Source organism: Rhododendron vialii, chromosome 13a (genome assembly GCF_030253575.1).
Source record: "Rhododendron vialii isolate Sample 1 chromosome 13a, ASM3025357v1".
NCBI classification, from domain to species: Eukaryota; Viridiplantae; Streptophyta; class Magnoliopsida; order Ericales; family Ericaceae; genus Rhododendron; species Rhododendron vialii.
In genome coordinates, this window is record NC_080569.1 from 33,939,387 (window position 1) to 33,960,824 (window position 21,438).

The 21,438-nt window shown below is 36.2% G+C and overlaps 1 protein-coding gene across 2 annotated transcripts in view; it reads left to right on the forward strand.

The window, feature by feature from the left end:
* Window positions 1-6,572, forward strand: part of LOC131315294 (raucaffricine-O-beta-D-glucosidase-like) — a 64,361-nt gene extending 57,789 nt beyond the window's left edge. For both annotated transcript variants that reach the window (XM_058344452.1, XM_058344453.1), the window contains exons 5-13: window positions 1,008-1,085; window positions 1,199-1,286; window positions 1,451-1,814; window positions 2,342-2,460; window positions 3,547-3,770; window positions 4,765-4,799; window positions 5,521-5,632; window positions 5,710-5,851; window positions 5,988-6,572. In XM_058344452.1, coding sequence (XP_058200435.1) covers window positions 1,008-1,085; window positions 1,199-1,286; window positions 1,451-1,814; window positions 2,342-2,460; window positions 3,547-3,770; window positions 4,765-4,799; window positions 5,521-5,632; window positions 5,710-5,851; window positions 5,988-6,174 — 1,349 coding nt within the window. In that variant the 3' untranslated portion in view covers window positions 6,175-6,572. The remainder of the gene's footprint in view (window positions 1-1,007; window positions 1,086-1,198; window positions 1,287-1,450; window positions 1,815-2,341; window positions 2,461-3,546; window positions 3,771-4,764; window positions 4,800-5,520; window positions 5,633-5,709; window positions 5,852-5,987) is intronic.
* Window positions 6,573-21,438: the final 14,866 nt, after the last annotated feature.

A 21,438-nucleotide genomic window follows, 5' to 3' on the forward strand; every position in this document is an offset into this window, starting at 1 on the left:
TGCAACTATTTGATTTACCTCCACTCCTACGAAACATTTTGTGCACCAAAATAGCCTTGATAAAGAGTTTTAATTTGAAACATCGAACCTTAACAATTCAATAAACCAAAACATTCTTCAGTGTGCTGTTTACATGAACCATTCACTTTTTAGAACTTGAAGCATTTTAGAGCGCTATAAAAAATCAAGTCGATTAGATATCATTAACTCGGTAACCTGTGCTGTGTTTAATAAGTTTTAGACATTCGATCGACTTGATTGTTTTCGAGGCTATAAAAATCTACAAAATGAATGGTTCAGATCATTTTTTCAAGCTTGGGACAAGAGCCCTGTATCCCGCACAACAGCCTACGGTGTCCCACGGGACAGCAGGGTTGGTAACCACGTCAACACACAATACTCACGCCCACTCCACACAAATATTGCTGACAAATACTCAAAACATCTAATCTAAGTATGCTAAACAAATCAAACAACTGGAGCTTGTTAGATTTCTTGGAGGGTTCCAGCCTAAAACCAATTGGTTATAGATGGAGTAGTCTCTAGAATATTTTAACCAAGCTTAGGTGACTTAAATGTGTAGAAACTTTATATCCATCTCAAAACTAATTAGTAATGAGTGAAGAGGTCCCCAGATGTTATTAAGTGATCACTCATTCTACTCCCAAGCAATGTGAGACTCTATTTTCTTAACAAAATGAGAGATGTTGGACTAGTCTAAAACTCTCCCTCACGCGCAACCCGGATGCACGTAGGAGGTGACAAACTAAGAGCTGAGCAATTGACTCGGGCGACAAAGATGACAAGACTATGACTCAATTTTTAGCTGATTCAAACTCGTTCAGAAAAACTAATTAGGTTTTGAGTTTCTTGAGGGACGAGGGCATTTCAGGACTAGATTAAATGTATAAGTGGGTGTGGAAAAAGAATATGATTATTTAAGGTTCAAATAGATTCACTTTTTTTGTCTTTGAATTTGTCTAGCTAATGCATAATTTAAATAACAGGAGGAGAGATCAGAGGAGGCGTGAACCAGGAAGGGATCAAGTTTTATCATGATCTGATCGACGAGCTTCTGTCGAATGGTTAATTATGATTAATGAACTCATCGATCGGACCAGTTTTCATATCTTTATCTGAAAATAAATGGACTATATATATTCTTCTTGAAATTTATATACTCTATGTCCGTCCGTAGGTATAACTCCATTTGTGACTCTATTTCATTGGGATCTTCCGCAAGCCTTGGAAAACAAATATATGGGTTTCCTAAGTACTCAAATTGTGTAAGTTTATATTCCATATAACTCGACTTGTATCGAGTAATTGCATGTTCAATATTAGTCCCGGATCATAGCCACGTGGTACTCCGGATCATTCTAGCTAGGCTTCTAGTCTAACATTTATGTGGGATCCATACGTTTACATGTGTGTGATATCTTCGTTATAGGAAGGACTTCCGTGATTACGCGAACCTCTGCTTCTCGGTGTATGGTGGTAAGGTGAAAAATTGGATTACACTAAACGAGCCAGTTATGTACTGTTGTTGCGGATATGCAGACGGTAGACATGCACCCGGTCGAGGTCCTGCTTCTTCCTCGACGACGCCGCCAAATTCTTCATCTACAAACTCTCTGGCGGAGGGTCATGAAATTTTTACGGGTATCCTCCTACCTCGATGTCAGGCGACTGAACCTGCGGGCAACGGAGGGAGTTCGGATAATGGGGATCCAGGAAGGGAACCTTATATCGTGGCACGCAACCTTCTTCTTGCTCATGCAGCTGCTGTGAAACTATACAAGGACAACTTTCAGGTTTAAATTCGCCCTATACTTTCAGGTTTGGTTTGGTTTGGTTTGTTATGGTTTGTGTTGGTAGAATTTATTATGCAGAAAGCCATTTAGATTTGCTTGGACTTGAAAGATTAATTTTGATACCAAAACTCAAAACTTTGATTTGGTAGTTTACATTAGATTTTGACAATAAGTTCGTGAGACACATAAATGTTTCACAATTAGGATCCACATAAAAACACACATTGTTTTGCTAAGTAACCAAATGGAAGTGGATCCTCTTCCACTCCAAGTTTTGGACCGGAGGAGAAACTCAAAATCTGAACCGTCGACCATTGTTGCAATCAAAACAATGATTATCTATTGATTTTTCCAATGTTTGAACTAGAGAGGATCCGATCGATCCCTAATTAACCAAATATATATTGATGTTGTCTATAATAGCATCTTCAATCCTTCCCTAAATCTTTCCTTTATTTCATTTCATATTCTTCAATTGAGAGAATATGGTTTTGAATATTAGTTTTAATTTTTGAAACGTGTTTTAGGGAATTCAAAAAGGGCAGATAGGGATTGTCCTAGTGTCTAACTGGTTTCTCCCATGGGACGCTGACTCAGAAGAGGATGAAGCAGCAGTCAGGCGAGCTCTAGATTTCATGCTTGGATGGTGAGTACTTAATTACACGTGGCAAAAATTCATTGAGTTTTATTGAAATGAGTAGCTTTTCAAATACATGAATTGTCAAAATAAATAAGAAAGTTTATTTTTCCACATCAAAAGATGGTGGCATCCTATTAACAATTTCTAATCATAAATTTTTATGTGTAAGGTAAATGCTACGTACCATAGATATTCTTATTTGGGTGTGTACATACGGTATTCACCTCCTAGAATCGCTTTGACTTCATAGAAATTCTTAACATCTGTATGATGATTTATAACATTTGCATTGAAATTCATTATCTGTGTTTAAAATTTCTTTAACATCAAGAAAACGTATATATATACAAATGCTACGATCGAATTCAAAATTAATGTTACGAGTTTATGCCAAATATTATGAGTTGCTATACAAAAATAATGATCAATTCAAAACTGATATACATCATGAATTTAAGGGGATTTAACGTGTGCAAATCGTACACATCCAAATTGTACGCATCATAGTATTTCATACTACTTCAGCAAGCATTTTTGGAAAGTAACAATTCCATTTTTTTTTTTTAACGGCAAAGAGAATTTTATTAATCTTCGAATTAGAATTACAAAGACTAAAGGGGGCAAGTATAACCGGCATCACAATTCAAAGCAAATATCCCAACTACTTTGGCACATAATTTTTGAAAGTAATAACTCCATTCAGTTCGATTTTGAAAACTTACTGATTGCTGATTAGTTCATTTAGCCTTTTTTTTTTTTATCAACGAAAAATTTATTAGAAAAATCTTGACCAATGATATATCAAGATGGGGGAGAGTGGAGAGGGGATCCAACCTTATAGAAAAACATCCATTGGGACACAGCTCAAACACCTAAAGAGGCTAGCCCAAACAAAAGATGGCCAAGCCAAACCCAAGAAAACACTAAATCTAACCATAACCTAATTACACAGTTCCCGCCGCAGCCGTTGGCGGCCTAAAATAAGCAGAACATGAATAAAAAGATTGATACATAAGATGACGACTTGGTTTCATATATAAATATATATGGATATTTCATGTTGTTGATTTATGTTTCGTTTGTGTGTTGCAGGTTCATGGAACCACTCATAAGGGGTGCTTATCCGCAGAATATGATAGATTATGTTGATGAAGACCGACTACCAAGTCTTAAAGTTCCAGGCTGTCCTTATGAAGTAAAAGGATCATATGATTTTATCGGAATAAATTATTATACTGCTCAATATGTACTTAATTCACCAAAGCCACCTGGAGAAAAACCAAGCTACAAGACAGATCAACAGCTTAAGACCACATGTAAGTATTGGAGCTACTAAATTAATTTCCGAGGCAAGATCATCCGACGATTCCTCTTGTGGTCTCTCACGTGACGTAAAATGAGACTCATAATGCCATATTTGATGAATCTAAAAAATAGGTCAGACTCGATGGTCCAACCCGTTCATTTTTACATGTCTCGATGTGATTATCGTTCTCATATACATATACATACATATGTATATGTATATATGTATGTATATGTATATGAGAACGATAATCACATCGAGACATGTATATATATATATATATATATATATATAGTCCCCTTCTCCTAAGGACCACCTTAACTTAATAAAATAAGGACCTCCCTTTCCCGATAGAATTTCGATAATCCAAGCCGCTCAACATGTTCAGAACATGATTTTAAGGGTACCCGCTAGAAATCAGCAAAAAAAAATGACCGAAAAGGCTTCATCCGAGCAGTTTTTGTTTATATTTTATCAAACGGTTCAAATAAAAACTGCTCAGATGAAGCCATTCCCGGTCATTTTTTTTGCTAATTTCACATGGGTACTCTTAAAATCACGTTCTAAACACATTGAGCGGCTCGGATCATTGAAATTCGAACTGAAAATGGGAGAAATGGAGAGGTCCTTATTTTAGTTAAAATAAGGACCTCCTCATTTGAAAATGACTGTATATTATATATATATATAGAAAACCATGTTGATCGGACATTGATAAAGGCGTGGCAGAATAGGCTTTGATATTTAAAAAAGAGATGCATGTACGGTCAAAGCCTTGCCATCATTTTTCTTTTAACAAACATACAATTAGGCAGGTAAAATGTCCGATCAACTTGATTTTGGGAATAGACAATCGATAAACATATCGATATATAGGTAGGTCCAAAACGTCACATTAGGGACCAAATGAGTGCTATATATCAAATGTGGGAATCTTGATTAACTTAGTTTCCACTTTTAAAGCTCTTTAATATATATGTCGTGTGTGTGCTACTTTTTGCTAGATTACAACAAGAACAACGTGCCCATTGGTGAAAAGGTCAGCACTAAAATTCAATCTTGCTTCTACAAAAGCATAGTACAAAATTGGGAAATTAATTTCATTGCTGATAAGTACTTCCATCGTTCCATATTGGATGTCTTTTTTTTCTAAAACTCGTGTCACATTTCGATCAAACAGGTAAAGTTCTTCAGTACATAATTTTCTTTTCGTTTTTTGCACCAATTTACAGAACTCAATTAGTTCTTTTAAATAGATGCAAACAAATTTTAAAAAATTGCATGACATGTAAGTGTACGTGTCTCCATATGGCTTATCATCCTCAAACTATTTTTTATTTTTATAGGTAACAAAATTTTATTAGAACCCGACAAATGGTACATCGTTGGGAGACCAATTATGGACCTCAGAGGATGAGGTACCATAAGAGGCCTACAAAACAAAGAAAAAGAAAGAAGAAAAAATTAATCTATTGAATGAGCCTAGGAACAGCACTTCAATTGGCCAAATTAATCAGAAAAATGCTTTCATACACAAAGTGTAGTGTTTGTTATATCAATCTCCAATCTCCACAGCCACTGGTTAAGTTAAGGAGTATTCTTGTGCTTAATGTTGAATTTCGTTGTAAATTGTGCACAAGAATACATCCATGTACTGTACGAGACGCCAGATTTAAAATTTTACTTCTGAATTTTTTTTTTTATAAAATGAATTTTTTCCTTCAAACATTACTCTAAATAAATAAATAAAAATGTCGCAGTCCGGTGCCGATTGGCTCTACATCTATCCGAAGGGGATAGGAGAGCTATTGAAGTGGATAGCGGAGAATTACGGCAACGACAGGGATCTTGTTATTTACATTACCGAAAATGGTAAACGACCAACTTCTCGATCGCTAACTTCGTTGTAATTTTCTTCGATAATTCATGCAATTACGTACGTGTTGCAGGGGTTGGTGAGAAGGATGATTTCAAGAAAACAGTTAAACAGGCGTTGATGTATAAAGATGCCTCGGGTGGAGATATGAGGACCAATTACCACCACGACCATCTTCTAAATCTCCTCAACGCAATGACCAATGATATTATGAAGTACGTATTCGAATCAATTTAGTAATTAGAAGGGAAAAAAAAACATGACTTTTTGAATAAAAACATGTTATTAATTTATGATTTTATCGATGCGGGGTAATTGTTAAGCTGACCAAGAAGGAATTTTGGCATGCAGGAAGAATCACGTTGAGGTGAAGGGATACTTTGTGTGGTCGTTGCTGGATAATTACGAATGGGGTGACGGATACAAAACTCGTTTCGGATTGGTCTATGTTGATTACAAGGATGGACATTTGGTACGGCACTGGAAAAAATCAGCCACATGGTTCAAGAAATTTTTCGACGATAGTTTCTCAGGCTAGCTGTCGCTCATGAATTTAGTGTGCTTGCTTGCTTGCTTGCGTGTTCATTTCCTATGGTTAATATTTGGCTTTCAATAATAAAACCAACAACATGCCCAGAAACAAAATTACCTAGAAATTAGTGAGTCGACCCGGCCAGTTAGCTTGTGTGGACACCTCAATTTCTGGTGGTTTGTTTTTTGGGCAGACTAGTTGTTGGTACCAAGTATACGTATGTTTGCGTTCTATGTATTATTGTTTGTGTGTTTAAATTTGTTCGAGATATCGAACAAGTTGTGAGTAATTGTAAGAACAGGGCCGGCCGGGGGATCGAGGACTGTACTCCTCGCGGTGTGGCGGCCAATTATATTAATTTGCTACTGGATGCAATAATACTTAACGATTTCTTAGTCCTAAAATAATGAGTTGTCCCAAGCGTAGGACTGAGACCGACGTAGCACAATATCCGGTAAGATCGGAATCGAATCCACAGAGACAGTGATGTGTACTGACTAAAAACTCGGGTTATTACTGATTAATTGGCTCTTAGATAGCCACCATTTGTCGATTTGATTGAGATTAACTAAAACTTAAGGAAATAACTGTTCTTTTCAAATAATTAAAAGGAGGTACGATCGTTGGGTTCATAGCTCTCGAAACTAGTTCAGATTAACCTACTTCATCCGGTGTTCTTAAAAACATTCAATTTTAGATTGAAAAAGATACTTCGCAAGATACGAAACCTTAGGGTCGGTGTCTACTCATGCGCAGCGGAGAATGGGTTTTGGACCCCCATTCCCCCGTTCACATGGGCTCCGACAATGTATGGGTTCCTCTGCGGGAAGTATTTTTTCAATCTAAAATTGGTTTTTTTATTGTTTGAAAATAAGAGCAGTGCCCGAACTGGTCATGGTGTACTAATTACCCCGTGACCCTATCTATACGACTACTCACTAATCATTATGCATGGAAAAGAAGAAACCTTAAGTTGAATCATGCTTCTATTACTCGATACGAAAAATAAATAAAAGATCCAAACCAAACAAAAACAAACGAACAACTTTTATTAAAAATAAAAATTTAAACGAGTTACTTTAGTGCGAATAATTAAACAAAGCTTCAAATATCATGAAGAAGAAAAAAAAAATACTCGGAATGAATCAACGTAAATCTGAAACTGCATAGTAATTATTCCCACAAACTTCTGTCGTCGCCCGTTCTTCGTGTTCCTTCCGTGGGCAAAAGTCGTGCTTTCGTCTCTGTAGCCCAAAGGTAGTGATGCCTTTTATATCAGTTGCTGATTGCCCCCATAAAGAAAACCTATTTTCTTTCTTTTTACCCACTCCCAGCCGACTCCAATATTTCCCGGCCTCTTGGCCCACCATGACATGTGCAAATTAAATGTAGTAGAATTGTTTTGCCACCTACCAGCCCGTGGACTAATTAGTTCCGTGCTAAATATGAAATATTCAAATATTTATTCTTTTTATTTATGTCATGTAAAAATTCATTTCACTTTTTTTTCATGCTTATATTTTCATCCTTTTAGTGTGTAAATTACCTTTCTAACTTTTTTCACTATGATATATATATACTAGCGAATGCCTGCGCCTGAAGGCACGGTTCGAACATTCAACACAGGCAAATTAAAACTAAACAACAAATTTAACCAACTAAAACGCATAGAACAAATTCAAACGCATAAATCTTGATCAAATCAATAAACACCATCCAAAATACCGATGAAAATAAAAAATGATATACATTAATGAAAATGCGTGCCTCGAGGAGACATCTAAAAAGAGAACATAAAACATTTCAAAACTAAAAATCTTCAAGCATATTGATCCTTTTGAGCTTTGAGGCTTCTCTATCACAATCTTAAAAAAATAAGTAAATGACCTCATAAATCATGGGATTCGGCCAAAAAATAGGGGTCATAATTTTGATAGTTGATTTGGATGAAGTCTAGTGTAAGATGATTTTGGTAGAGGCAGAGCTTATCCTGTTTGGCTTATTTCAATCTCTTGTAAAACGTTTTTATTGTATCTAGAGTTTGGTTACCTCGAAATACCATTTGTCGAGTTCTAATAAAATTTTGTTGCTTATCAAAAAAAGAAGAAGCAAACCCTCCAAAAAAAAAAAAAAAATAGCAGTACCTCGAATTTATTTGTATTTCCATTACAGCACTCACCCAATCAACGGCAAATTCAGAAATCACCCATTTGTATTTCGGAAATACTCACCCGATCAACGGCAAGTCTTTACAATCAAGTCTTTAAGTCCACCCAAATCAACTACAATTGGTAATTTCGAAAATTTCGAAAATCATTACAATCTACAAATATGGATTTTTAAGTCCATAATTGAATAATGTCCAACCAATCAACCACAATCGGCAATTTCGAAAATTTTGCCGATTTCAGAAAAGCCAGAGGAAAAAATGTCAAAGTGGCGCACATATTTATAGTCCATTTTTAAAGAGAGGTTAGCACTTGCCACAAATCTAGACCATGACCAAATGAACTGTATAACATGGAACATAGAGCAGGAAATGCCTTTCTTTTGTTATTATATAGATGGTTTTGTGACTTAGCAGGTGTTTGGAAAGATGTATCTTCTACTGAAGGACCATATTCACCAGGGAAATAGAAAACAAAACAAACCACCCACGTCCAAATATTAATAGAAAATGCATACAGACAAAGGCTTAAACAGAAAAGTAAATGAGAAGGTAAGCTCAACGCTGGTCGAAAACACTCTTGATAAATTGATGTGGTACTGAAAACATGAGTTAATACCAACCAATCTTGCGAAGAAAACTGACATACCAAAACAAAGATTAAAGAGAGCACCCTACAATCCAAAAAAAAAAAAAAAAAACCCTTAGTAGTACCTCGAATTTAAGCTCGACGCAGATTTAGAATACGATTGCGAAGAGAACCGACACACCAAAACAAAGATTAAAAAGAAAACCCTCCAACCCAAAAAAAATAAAAAATAGTAATACCTCGAATTTAAGCTCGACACAGAATTTCTCTAAATATATTTTTGCTGATCTTTCCTGCAGTAAATATTAGAAAGTAAGAAGAAGGCAGAAGAAAACAACAAAGTTAGGATTAACGTAAAAGACCTAAGGTTGTCAAAAAAAAAAATCTATTATCTCACACTCATATTTTTTCTCCCAATATTCAGCAAAAGAAACCCTATATGAGTAAAAACCGTTCAAGAAAAAAATCGAACTTGCATGAGAACTGAAAAAAAAATCGTTCAAGAAGCTCCCAATTATCAGTAAAAGAAACCCAATATGAGTAAAAATCGTTCAAGAAAACAACAAAATTAGGATTAACGTAAAAGACCCAAGGTTGTAAAAAAAAAAAAAAACTATTCTCTCACACTCATATTTTTTCTCCCAATATTCAGCAAAAGAAATCCAATATGAGTAAAAATCGTCCAAGAAAAAAATTGAACTTGCATGAGAACTGAAAAAAAAATCCTTCAATGTTTGAATCCCTTGCATGATAATTGAAAAAAAAATCGTTCAAGAAACTCCCAATTTTTTACAAAAGAAATCCAATATGAATAAAAATTGTTCAAGAAAAAAATCAATCTTGAATAAGAACTAAAAAAAATCGATCTTGAATGAGAACTGAAAAAAAATCCTTCGATGTTTTGAATCCTTGCATGAGAACTGAAAAAAATCGTTCAAGAAATCGAACTTACCTCAATATCGGTAATGGTCGTTCAGAAGTTGGAAAATGTGGAAAACGTATGCCTGTGACAAACAAACCATAAAAAACGTGGACTGTCTAGGTTAATAGAAAATTTGGTAAATGTGGTAACATTATTCCCGAAATCACAGGCAATCAATTACCCAAAATCTCATTATCCTTTAGAAGGTATATTCCTTATAGGTTTCCACGCGCGTATAGCTTTCCACGCACAAAAGTGCTACACACACAATGGTTGTGTAAAACACAACACACAACTAATCTCTAGCCGTCCATTGCTGTAATAAATGGTCAAGATTCGTTCAAACTCTTCCCCATAAAAGTTCAACTTTTTCTTGGAAGGGTTTTTTTTTAAATCTAGATCGTCCAAATACATCTGGACGGTCAAAATTACGCACACAACCAACACAACGGTTGTGCAAGTAGCATTTTTGTTCCACGTATGATTCCTAATTTTCAGCTAGATTAATAGAAGTTTAAATCATATGTGATAATCAAATTGGAGGTTTCCTTTAGTTCCAAAAATTTGGTAAATGTGGTAACATTATTTTCCGGAATTATAGGGAACCAATCTCAGCAAAAAATGTGGCATTATAGTAGTAAGCATCATTTCCCAATTTATCGCTAGGTTTCTTACGCTGTAATCTCAGCCGTAGAAAAAATGTGTACCGATCCTATGGTCCAAAATATAGGAGAAAAAATAGGGGATTTGAAAACCACCCTATCATATTATATAGAGATACTAGTGTATGCCCGTGCCTGAAGGCACGGCGCACGTTTCGGTCATACGCTTGGTGATAGGGAGAGAGCGAAGGAAAGGGATGTGTTGGTGCTGTAATGATTTGATCACATTGTTACTTAGGGAAAGAGATGTGTTGGTCCTGTAGTGATTTGATCAAATAATACTATTCAAACGAAAGAGAAACAAAGTCAACAACAAATAAACTCCCAATTAGAATACTTTTTAAGATACATATCTTATCCTAGTAAAACTTTTAAAAAGTGTTGAATTCACTTTGCCGTGTCCCCAACATTTCCCCCGGTAATGATACCTCATATGGCGTGTCCAAACCTGTCTCCACATGTTTCCATTTTGTTGCATGTCCTCGCAGTGTTGGACTACAAAATCTATCCAAAAATTAAGAGAGCTACACAAAAGTGGGCATAAAGAATTAATTCACTTCCCGCTATTTTCACTCTATCAAACATGTATTTTAACAACAACAAAAAAAGTGAGCATCTTTGAGAGACAAATAACAAAAGTTATAGGTCAAAAAAATTTCCATCCTAAACAACAAAATCGATATTTTTCAGCAAAAAATTTCCCCAGACATTTCTCCACGTGTTATTTCCGTTGTGTCGCATGTCCTTGCAATGTCGGACCACAAAGTCTATCCAAAAATAAAGAGAGTCATACAAAAATGGGCATAAAGAATTAATTCACTATCCACTATTTTCACTCTGTCAAACATGCATTTTAACAAACACAAAGTGAGCATCTTTGAAAGACAAAATCCATTTTCTTTGTCTAAACGGCAAAAAAAAATTCTCATCCTAAACAACAAATTTTTTTTTCCGATAAGACTCCCATCTAAAAAATTCCCATCCTAAACAGCAATTTAGGCCACATTAATTTTTCCGCAGGAAGACCCTAAGGAATCGATTTCGTAGACGGCTGATTGGTGGAGGAGCTTTGTGAACGTTTTTTTTTTTTTGGAACGCCAAGGAGTGGGTTTTGGAGAGAGAGAGAGAGAGAGAGAGAGAGAGAGAGAGAGAGAGAGAGAGAGTAACTATGGAGGAAGAGAGGAGACACGATGGAGAAGAGGAAAACTGTTGGATAGACATTCGTGGGAAATAGGTGAAAATAAATGATTTAATTCAACAATCGTAACCTATTGAAATTGTGATCCAACGGTTGGAGAGATGCTCATATTTATATGGGTAGACAAAAGACCGCTTTGTTTTATAATGAACCAAAATCTAAATAGTGAATACTCGTGCATGAAGGCACAGCTTGAACAATTAGTACACATAAATAAATACTTAACTCACGTGCCATATAGGGCTTGAAAAATTAGCACACATAAAAAAATACCGAACTCGCGTGTAATATATTAACCCCTATTCAAAAAATTCAACTATGCAAAAAATAATGACCCGAGCATATCCATAGAATGACAGAAATACCCAAAAAGAATGAAAGAATCATAAAAATAGTCCAACTAATCTTGCATATATTTATAACAACCCGAAAAGAATGAAAGAATAATAGAAGTACCCCAAAAAAAAAAAACGCTAAATAAACTGAACGGTGAGGAAGATTGAGACTTCCTAAATAAACTGACACTCATATTAATTGCACCACACAACATAACACTAAGGTTGCCACAATTCATAAGTGTTTTCACCAATTACACAGTACTTCATGCTAAAATATTTTTTGAGCATAGAATTACATAGTGAGCTATTAGAATAGAGTTTCATTGTTTTATCACCTAAAGGCATTTATCCATACAATCTGCCATCACTTTAACTACTACTGTAACTATCAAGAATTACAACCCAACAATCCCATCATGGCTATTATGGTCTTCAAAATCAATCACACCTGAAGAACCAAAAACCAAACCAAACCAAAATCAAAACTCTTCTAGAACTAATGGGATTGCATGAACAAAGATTGAAGTTGGATGGTAAACGATTTAATAGCAAAACCCTAGCTAAGAAGCATCACCACAAATCTCATTAATAGAAAATGGATGTATGCACTATGCATGTCCTTAGTATTTTCAAAAATAGCACCATGCTTACTAACTTAGATTACCTAGCCAGTCCCTGAACTAAGGGTGGTCATTGAAAAATGATAGGCGTTACTCATCTATACACAGTCAAATATCCAGATGTAGTTAATCTAAGCAGAACACTAAACATAGTACATTGAAGTATCATGACAGTTAACATCAATAAGCCTCAGATAAAATTAAAAGCCATAGGATAATTCTCTTGACATAGTAGGAGTTGCGCTTAAAAATAGACACCTTGATTGAATAAATTGCGGCTCATAATCAATGCCTACTTAACATATTAGGATTACAAAGTTACCGGTCAATAAGAAGGTTGTCGGTTGTTGCTAATGATAAGGTGAGGATTATCGCGGCCCTTAAACTTTTGGATAGGGAGAGCTTTGTTCCCGTTAAATCGATAAGATGTTGTGCTAGAGCTCTTGGAGAGAGCTTTGTTCATGGGTGAGGATGCACTACAACAAATAGAGGTTTTTATAGCATAATTTAACAGCATTTTTTTATAGAGTAGTGCTATTGGTACCGACGGTACCATAGGGAAAATGTACCGACGGCCACCGGACGGCCGTCTCCGGCCACCGGACGGCCGATCCGAGCCGTCCAAAAATTTTAAAAAATAAAACCGAGTGGGCCTACGCGGGAATCAATGGCATCCGAGGTGTGTAGAGTACTTGATCCGAGCACCCCTTTTTCGTGTATATACACGTATATACAAATATACACGAAAAATGGGTGCTCGGATCAAGTACCCTACACACCTCGGATGCCATTGATTCTCGCGTAGGCCCACTCGATTTTATTTTTTAAAATTTTTGGACGGCTCGGATCGGCCGTCCGGTGGCCGGAGACGGCCGTCCGGCGGCTGTCGGTACATTTTCCCTATGGTACCCGTCGGTACCAATAGGATTTCTGTTTTTTATAAATGCTATTGTAGAGGGACAATAATAGCGTTCTTGCTTTTGAAAGACACGGAGAGAAGCCGAAGTGAAACTACAGCGTTTCATTAATTATATTATAGCGTTCCACCCAATTTTTTTTTTATCCGCTTCCACCCAATTTATCCGACCCACTCCTCTTTCTCCATTCCTCTTCCCCACTCTGCATCTTCTCGTTTCAAGACTCTCTCTCTCTCTCTCTCTCTCTCTCTCTCTCTCTCTCCGCAATGAAGTCGGAAGACCCCAGTGTAGCCGACCTTGAGGATATATATCAAGCCCCCAAAAAGATCCTCGAGGAAGTGGCCATTATCCCGTCGAAGCTCCTCCGCAACAAGATAGCGGGATTCTCGACCGACCTCATGAAGCACATCCAGAAGGGCCGCCCAATCAGGACGAAGTCCTGATTTCGTTCTACGTTCCACTCAAAGGTTTGTTCCTTCTTTATTTTGCAAAAATCTGGTCCAAACAGGTCTCACACCCTACTGTGCGGTAGGAGTAGATCTACTTTCGAAAACCCTTGTCAAGAGCAGATTAGATCTCGAAAAACCTGGTAGGACTATATCTAGGGTTTAAACTATGTGACCCACTTGATTTCGTACTGAAAACAAGAAGATTAGGACGTGAATAGGCTCGAATCAAGTCCAACAGCCTTCAAATCAACTCAATAGGGACCGAGTTTCAGAAGCCAAGCTTCAAAAATAGTGAAACCCTTGATTTCGAAAATAGCTTCAAAAATAGTTTAAGGCAGGTTAGTGGGGTTCGCTTCAATTATTCTTTGTATCTCCCATTTTCTCTGTTTTACTTTTGGGGTTTGAGGGGGCAGGTTAGGGGGGCTTTGTTTTGGTGTCTGCATCTGCATTTTAATGGTCTATAACATGTGAGTTTACATACGGGCTCACTTTATGTCCATTCTAAGTAGTTTTTTATTTTTCCCTTCTCCATGTAGCCCGTCAAAACCCCTGTACCAAATATTGGTGATATTCATGGGCAATTCCATGATCTTGCTGAGCTTTTTCGAATTGGAGGGAAGGTATTATTCTTGTACAAGCACTCTGTTGCCATACATGTTTCAACATAGATACTTTTGATAATGCTTAATCTTTGAGTGGTTTAATTAAGCTTGGAAATTTTGAAAATGGCGCTAATTCCATCTCCATTGTAACTCAAGAGGATGCATGTTAGGCCCAACATTATGAGGATATGAGACAGCCGCATTCTTTGTTCTTGAGGAGAAAATTTGAGAAATGATAAAAAGTACGTGTGGCTATCTCACATCCTCATTTACTTCATTTGCTTTTGATCAAGCTTTTATGAACAAGTTTAGTATAATTGCATAAACACTTGATCAAGCTTTTTCTTTACTCTTATATGGTATGTTTTGAGTAGTAAGGGTCTTAGGTAATGCTTTATTATTGTCCCTTCATATGGTCGTATCGTGGCTATTATTCAGTTGAAACCGTAACGGTAAGTGCATGATTCTTTCTTTTCCTACATATCGTGAGGATAGCAATTGTGATAGGCTTACTGCCCGACCTAGGAAATTAATAGGCTGCATTACAGATAAGAACAAATAATGATCTCTGTGTTTCTGAGTGAGAGTTACTTAGGAAACTTTTTCAATTGAATTCGCATCCTGCTGTTTAATGTGGTGTAACTGTTTTGATATTTGATCAGTTCATGTGTTCAGCTTCTAATGGGCCTGAAAGTGCGCTATCCCCAACTAATTACTATTCTAAGAGGAAATCATGAGAGCCGACAGGTATACTACGCTGTTGTATCTGTTTATTATGGTTTTCTTTCTTGTTTATATAACCTCGATGTTCCTATGCGTAGAATTAGTGTGAGTGAAAGGAGCTGCTGATAGCTACTATGTCTTGTATCCTTAGGAATGGCGGTGATAATTGGGGCTTTAAGTTTTGGTTTTTGATAAGTAATTGGGGCTTTATCTCATTGGTTCCTTATTTGGTGCTTTTTCTTATTGATTCATATTTCGGGCTATATAATGGATTCTCTCACTCTATAACAAATTAGTAAATTTTCTGAAGAATGACCATCTAGAGATTAACATAGTTAAAAAATTGCCTTGCATTCCCATTTTTTCTTGCCCTATAGGTTGATTATCCTACCTATTGAGCCAAAAAGGTTAAATAGATGTTAGAGAGTCTAATTCTCAGAATATAAACTTTTATCAGCCCTTCTTTTATGCCACTTTGATGTCCAGCAAATAAGAAGTTTACTAGTGAGAGGGGAAATAATCAGCTAGAATTTGTGCACTTGTAAAATCGTAACTTTGTGAACTTTAGATAAATGACACCTAGTAGTTATGCTCAATTGGGAACAAGTACCAAACTTGCCAAAGAGTGTGTTATCTAATATGCTAGTTTTACTTTTTATCAAGTTTTCAGGTAAGTTTGGCTGTATAGATAATAAGCAATAAGTGGATACCACCTTTTTAAATTTAATTTAAACTCTAATTTTTGGAAGTAAAAAAGGGGGAAAAAAAAAGATTAACGCCTTTCGTTAGCTCCATCCGTTATAAATTGATGGAATCAGATGGCGGCACTACAACAAAGATTAACGCCATTGTTGAACCAGAGCACTTTATACTATCATCAAAATCCAGAACCAAAATCAATAGAGATTGTTTTTGCTCACAGTTTGTATCTCTAATAAGATCTAATGAATCCTTTACTAGAGACCCACCAATCAATAATTGCGTAAATAGAAGAAAATGGCTGTCTTTTAGTGGATGTAGTCCTGTGTTCTTCCCAAATGTGACATACCTTTGTGCTCTTAATTTTAGTTGTATAATCCAAAAAAGATCGAAGCTTAGTGGGTCAATCAATTAAATGGATTTTGTTCTTGTAGAGAACTCTTTTTCCCCACCTTGCTGAATAACATTGACCTCTCCACCATCATGTAAGTTGCCTTTGGTGATGGACCTTGATGTTCCCTTCCTCTTTCCCACCTATGCAAGTCTAGAACAGATCAATTTGGGATATTGGGTTGTAGTGGACATGTGTTGAGAAACGAGCACTTTGAATTTAGTTGTAGGGAGGTTAGTAGCATTATTTTAGATTACATTTGTGAAATAATTTAGCGATGCAAATTGTCATTATGCAAACTTCAAATATTAGCCTATACTAGTTTGGGGTTTGGTTCAGCATCTCCATATGAAGAAAAAGTAGGGCTAACGTGTCCTACCTACTAGGTCTCTCATACTATTACTCTTTATAGGTAGGAGCCTTGTACAGAATTGCATTCTTTATTCTGACATTCATTACTGTAGATTTGCATTCTTTACGCGAAGTTTTTGTTGGCCCGGTCTAACGTTCTTCATGAAAGACCTGAAAATAGTTACAATCGCAAATGTAGTGTCAAGAACGAGGTTCATTGGAGTTTTGTGTTTGCATGGTTATGTTGAAAAATTAGATTTATGCAACTTTGTGGGTGATTGAGGTGTATAGGAAGGATAGACTACGGGTTTTTTTTTTTTTCATTTGTTTATGTCAAGGTTGGATACTCTGACCTCAATAGACTAAGTCAAATTTATTCAACTCATATTTGTTGTTGTGGTGTGCTGATACTGCAATCCTGAATTATGAATTACATGTAGGAAGTGAATTTGCTATTGAGTGCTGGAAAATAGTATTTTTGTTAAGATAAAGAGCTGGAATATGATATTTGTTGCTTAATAGACCATAGTTGCTGAACTGAAATGAGCTGACTGCTAAAATTGTAAAGAGAGCTAGAACTATAGACTTAAGTCTCGGAGTTTGACATTAAATGCTGAAAATGGGTTAGTTTGCTTGATATTGAGATGAACTACTGAAATGCAATGTTTTAGAGCATTCAATGTTAGTTACTGGCTACATATTTGTCGAATAATACCATTATCTTAACCATTGTGGTCCATGTTGTCACTAACCAACAAAAACACCCCAAAAGGAAGATGAAATCCCAAAGCCTAACAGTGCAATTGTTTTTTTTTCACTATATACTGTTTTGTTTTCATTGTTGAGATTAGTCTTCTTTGTGGGGCAGTTGGCCTCACCTCTCATCAAGTCAGTCTCTCTCTGCCGATATTAGGGACCAAGAAGATTTTTTGAGCCTCCCACTGAAATTACTCTCAGCCGTTTGATGTGCAAACTGTGCTCTTTCCCTCTCTTTCCCCTCTTATGGTGCAAAGGTAGCAAAAACAACCGCTGAGTTGTGTCAGCCAAAAGCCGAAAGAGTTCGAGATAGCAATGTTCAATAAGTAGAAACTAGATTAGTTTAAATCCATGTATCTGCCCACAATGGTCCCCCTGGTTGAGGCAACTCACCAATAGTCACACCTCAACCAAGAGTTGTATCCACTTCTTTCGCTGGTAGTATCCACTTCAACACTAGATTCATCAGTGAAATTGGAGATCTTTATAAACAAAATAGGAAGCAAAATTATCTTCTGCTGCATTTCTGGGATTTCCAGCAATAAGCGGGTTGCTCTAAAGCATGGATGCCGATACAATTGTAAGGCCATGGCTTCTTATTTATTTTACTATATATTGCGATAGTCACCTTAATCATTTAATTTGGTTTTTGGTAATACAATTATGCGAAGGAATTGAAAAAAGTTGACTGGTCCATGCACCATATTCATCTTCAACTAATCTGTTGTTTTTTTTTTTTTTTGGTTATGGTCCATTCACCAAATGCACCAAATTCTCATTGATTTTTGACTTTCTCTTGTAGCTTTCACATTACTGTATAATGTATACTGAGTGTCCGTCACCGTTTACCCTAAAGCCCAAACAACACATCAGCTGGGGTCAAATACTTAATAAAGAGCTAGGGATTTACCCCCATAGTCAGTTTTTAGTCCATCTTTGCTTTTTTATGAGCAAACTGATTTTGTCATAATCCTAGTGTAACATTACCAGTGGATTTATGCTAGTTATACTTCTTGAATGTAAAAGTTCAGCAAATTGTGGTCTATTGGTCGTTACTGCCTTACATGGATAGGTGTTTGACTCTTTGTTGCCTGCAGTGTATAGCTGATTTTGATTTTCTTTCTTTGGTTCACCATTTGAAGTCTGTTTTTGGTTTACCTTGCATCTTTGTTCCACTTTAATTAATATTACACTGTTACCTTTCCATGATTATTCCTTGAAGATGAAATGGCAAGGAGACAAGCTTTGTTTCCTAGAGACTCCAAGTTCTAGCAGCTGCTTCACATATTCAGGTATATTTGTTAAGTGTTGGCTAGTTACTTGCTTTCCTATAGTAGAAACCCTGGTAGGCAGCCAGGCTGGTGTCCTGGCTTATACTTCTCTTAGATTTTGGTTATGGTCCTGAAGCAATTTGGTTCAGGCCTATGCTATGCTATTTATCCAAGTCATCCAGTGGTCCGGGCCTATGCTATGCTATTTATTGTGTTATTCTAGAACTGATTGGTACATAACATGTGGGTTGAAGTTATGTGGAGCAAAGGGTGTTTCCATTGTTGCTAGCGGTTTATTGGATTATGAGAATCAATGTATAGCAATTCGTAAAGAAATTCAAGTCCAATAGCATCTGCTTTCGGTTGCACTTGTTTTTTGGTCTTAAGTAGCATAGACATTGAGATTAGGGGGACACAAACAATAACAGAAGAGTTGATTTCTGCTCACATCTATCCCAATATTTTTTGAGTATTTGGTGCCCTGTAATTCGTCATGCACTGTAAGGACAGGTTGAGTGGGAGAGGGGGAGTTGATGTTCATTTACAAAGTTTTGGGTAGAAAAGGAAGCGGAAGGTCATCAGATAAAACTTTTTCTGAATATTCTTTGGATGGACGATACATCAATATAAGAGTCAGTAAGATGATGGTGGTTCACTTCTCTTTGATATTGACACACAAATGGTCATTATTACAGCTTTTGTTTCATAGCATTACCTTCATTACAGTAGTAGCCACAGATTGCACTTGCACAATAGTGCATTCTGAATCCATTTCCGATTACCATTTACAAACGGGCTCTTGACCTCTTGTACATGCATTGTTGAAGGATGATGGGAACACCAACGGATAAGCAGTGGCCAGGAGTCAGTTCTCTACAGGACTGGCATGTGTATCCCCAGTGGGAGCCTCAGAACTTGGCATGTGCCGTTCCAGCATTGGAACCTGATGGTCTCGATCTTTTATCGATAACGACTTAATGCTCGAATTTCGCTTCTTTTAGGTGCTTTATATCCACAAGAAGCTGGGACTTGCTACTCTTTTGCTTAGTATTGTTATAAATTTCTTTTTTATATATTAGTATAGATAGATTATAGTCATGCCTTGAAATATGAAATATGAAATATGATGAGATTTTTAGTATTGTTATAAATTTCTGGCTAAGTGTTGAAGTGAAAGTCTCCAATGAAAACCAGTAGTTTGATTCTTCTTTTGTGGTGACTAGTATGATTTTACGAGAAGCAGTTCAGTGTGTGTTTACTCTCTTTTCATTTGAGAAGTTTTTTATGGAATCCCATACTCGACTAGAAATCCGTCAGAATACTCTTACTTGATTCTAGTACTGTGGTTTCTTCCATTTTGGAAATGATTTTTGGAGCAGTTTATCTCAATTATTTTGGTTTCTGTGTTAACTGGATCAAATGTGGGCTACTGCCACCTCTTATTATTGATGAGATCATCTTTGCAATGTTGATAATTTCAGGAAGTACTAGCTGCCGATGTCACAGATCATATCTTTGCAATTGTTTTCTTCGGACTTCTACTATGTGCTACATCTTTTCGGGGATGATTTTTGCTGGTACAACTTCTAATACAACTTCAACCTACGGGCATGTTTCTCATATTTTGGAGGGTTTCAAGTAGCCCATTTATGTGGTTGACTTTGGGAGCAGAAAGGGTATAACCTCGGCAAAGAAGCAAGCTTCAAGTAAAGAAAATCTGCGGAATGAGATGGTTGGCCAAGTGCATGATTACATTTTCAGGAAAATAGAATTACATTAGTTATTTTTTAATGAGTCCAATTAGTTGGGCTCTTTTATGTAGTTTTTTGTTGGGAAATTGTTTCCCAAGCTAATGTAATGAATCTTTATTGTATATTGACATTTGGATATAGTTGGTGTTGAATGGAATAAATTATTTTTGTTTCTTAAATAAAATTACCATGATTTTATTTGCAAATGCTAATATATTGGCATTTATTGAATTTTTTTAAAAATGCAAAAAATTGGCTAATATAGTGTTCCTAAGACGCTGTAGAAACTTAACATTCAATAGCGTTTTTAAAACGCTGTAAAAACTTTACATTTTATAGCGTTCTTAAAACGCTATAAAAACTTTACATTCTATAGCGTTCAAAAAACGTTGTCTTATGTCTAAGACTTTTAACAACATTGGCTAATACAGCGTTTGGAAAAACGCTGTATATATCATTTAATAGCGTTTTTCAAACGCTGTAAAATGTGATTTTTCTTGTAGTGATGATTTCGAAGACAGCTTGTGTTGTAGGACATAAGCCTACTCCATAGATCAAGAAAAAAGAATAAGATTATTCTACAAGCATACTTGTATTACACATAAAAATATATATATATTTGTAGCAGGATATTACAGTAGGTTATAATAGAGGGGCAAAAAAGGGCCCAAGGCATATGAATCAACCATGTTAACGGAAGAAATGTTATAACCCATAACTAAGTAAGATTTTTCTGAACTCACTGCTATTTATACTCCGGAGTATTGGAAACTATTTTCAATTGCATCAAATTACCACAATAGGATTTTGATGATACCAAAGATTCCACCAACATAGTTCAACTGAGGTATTGACAAATGAAAA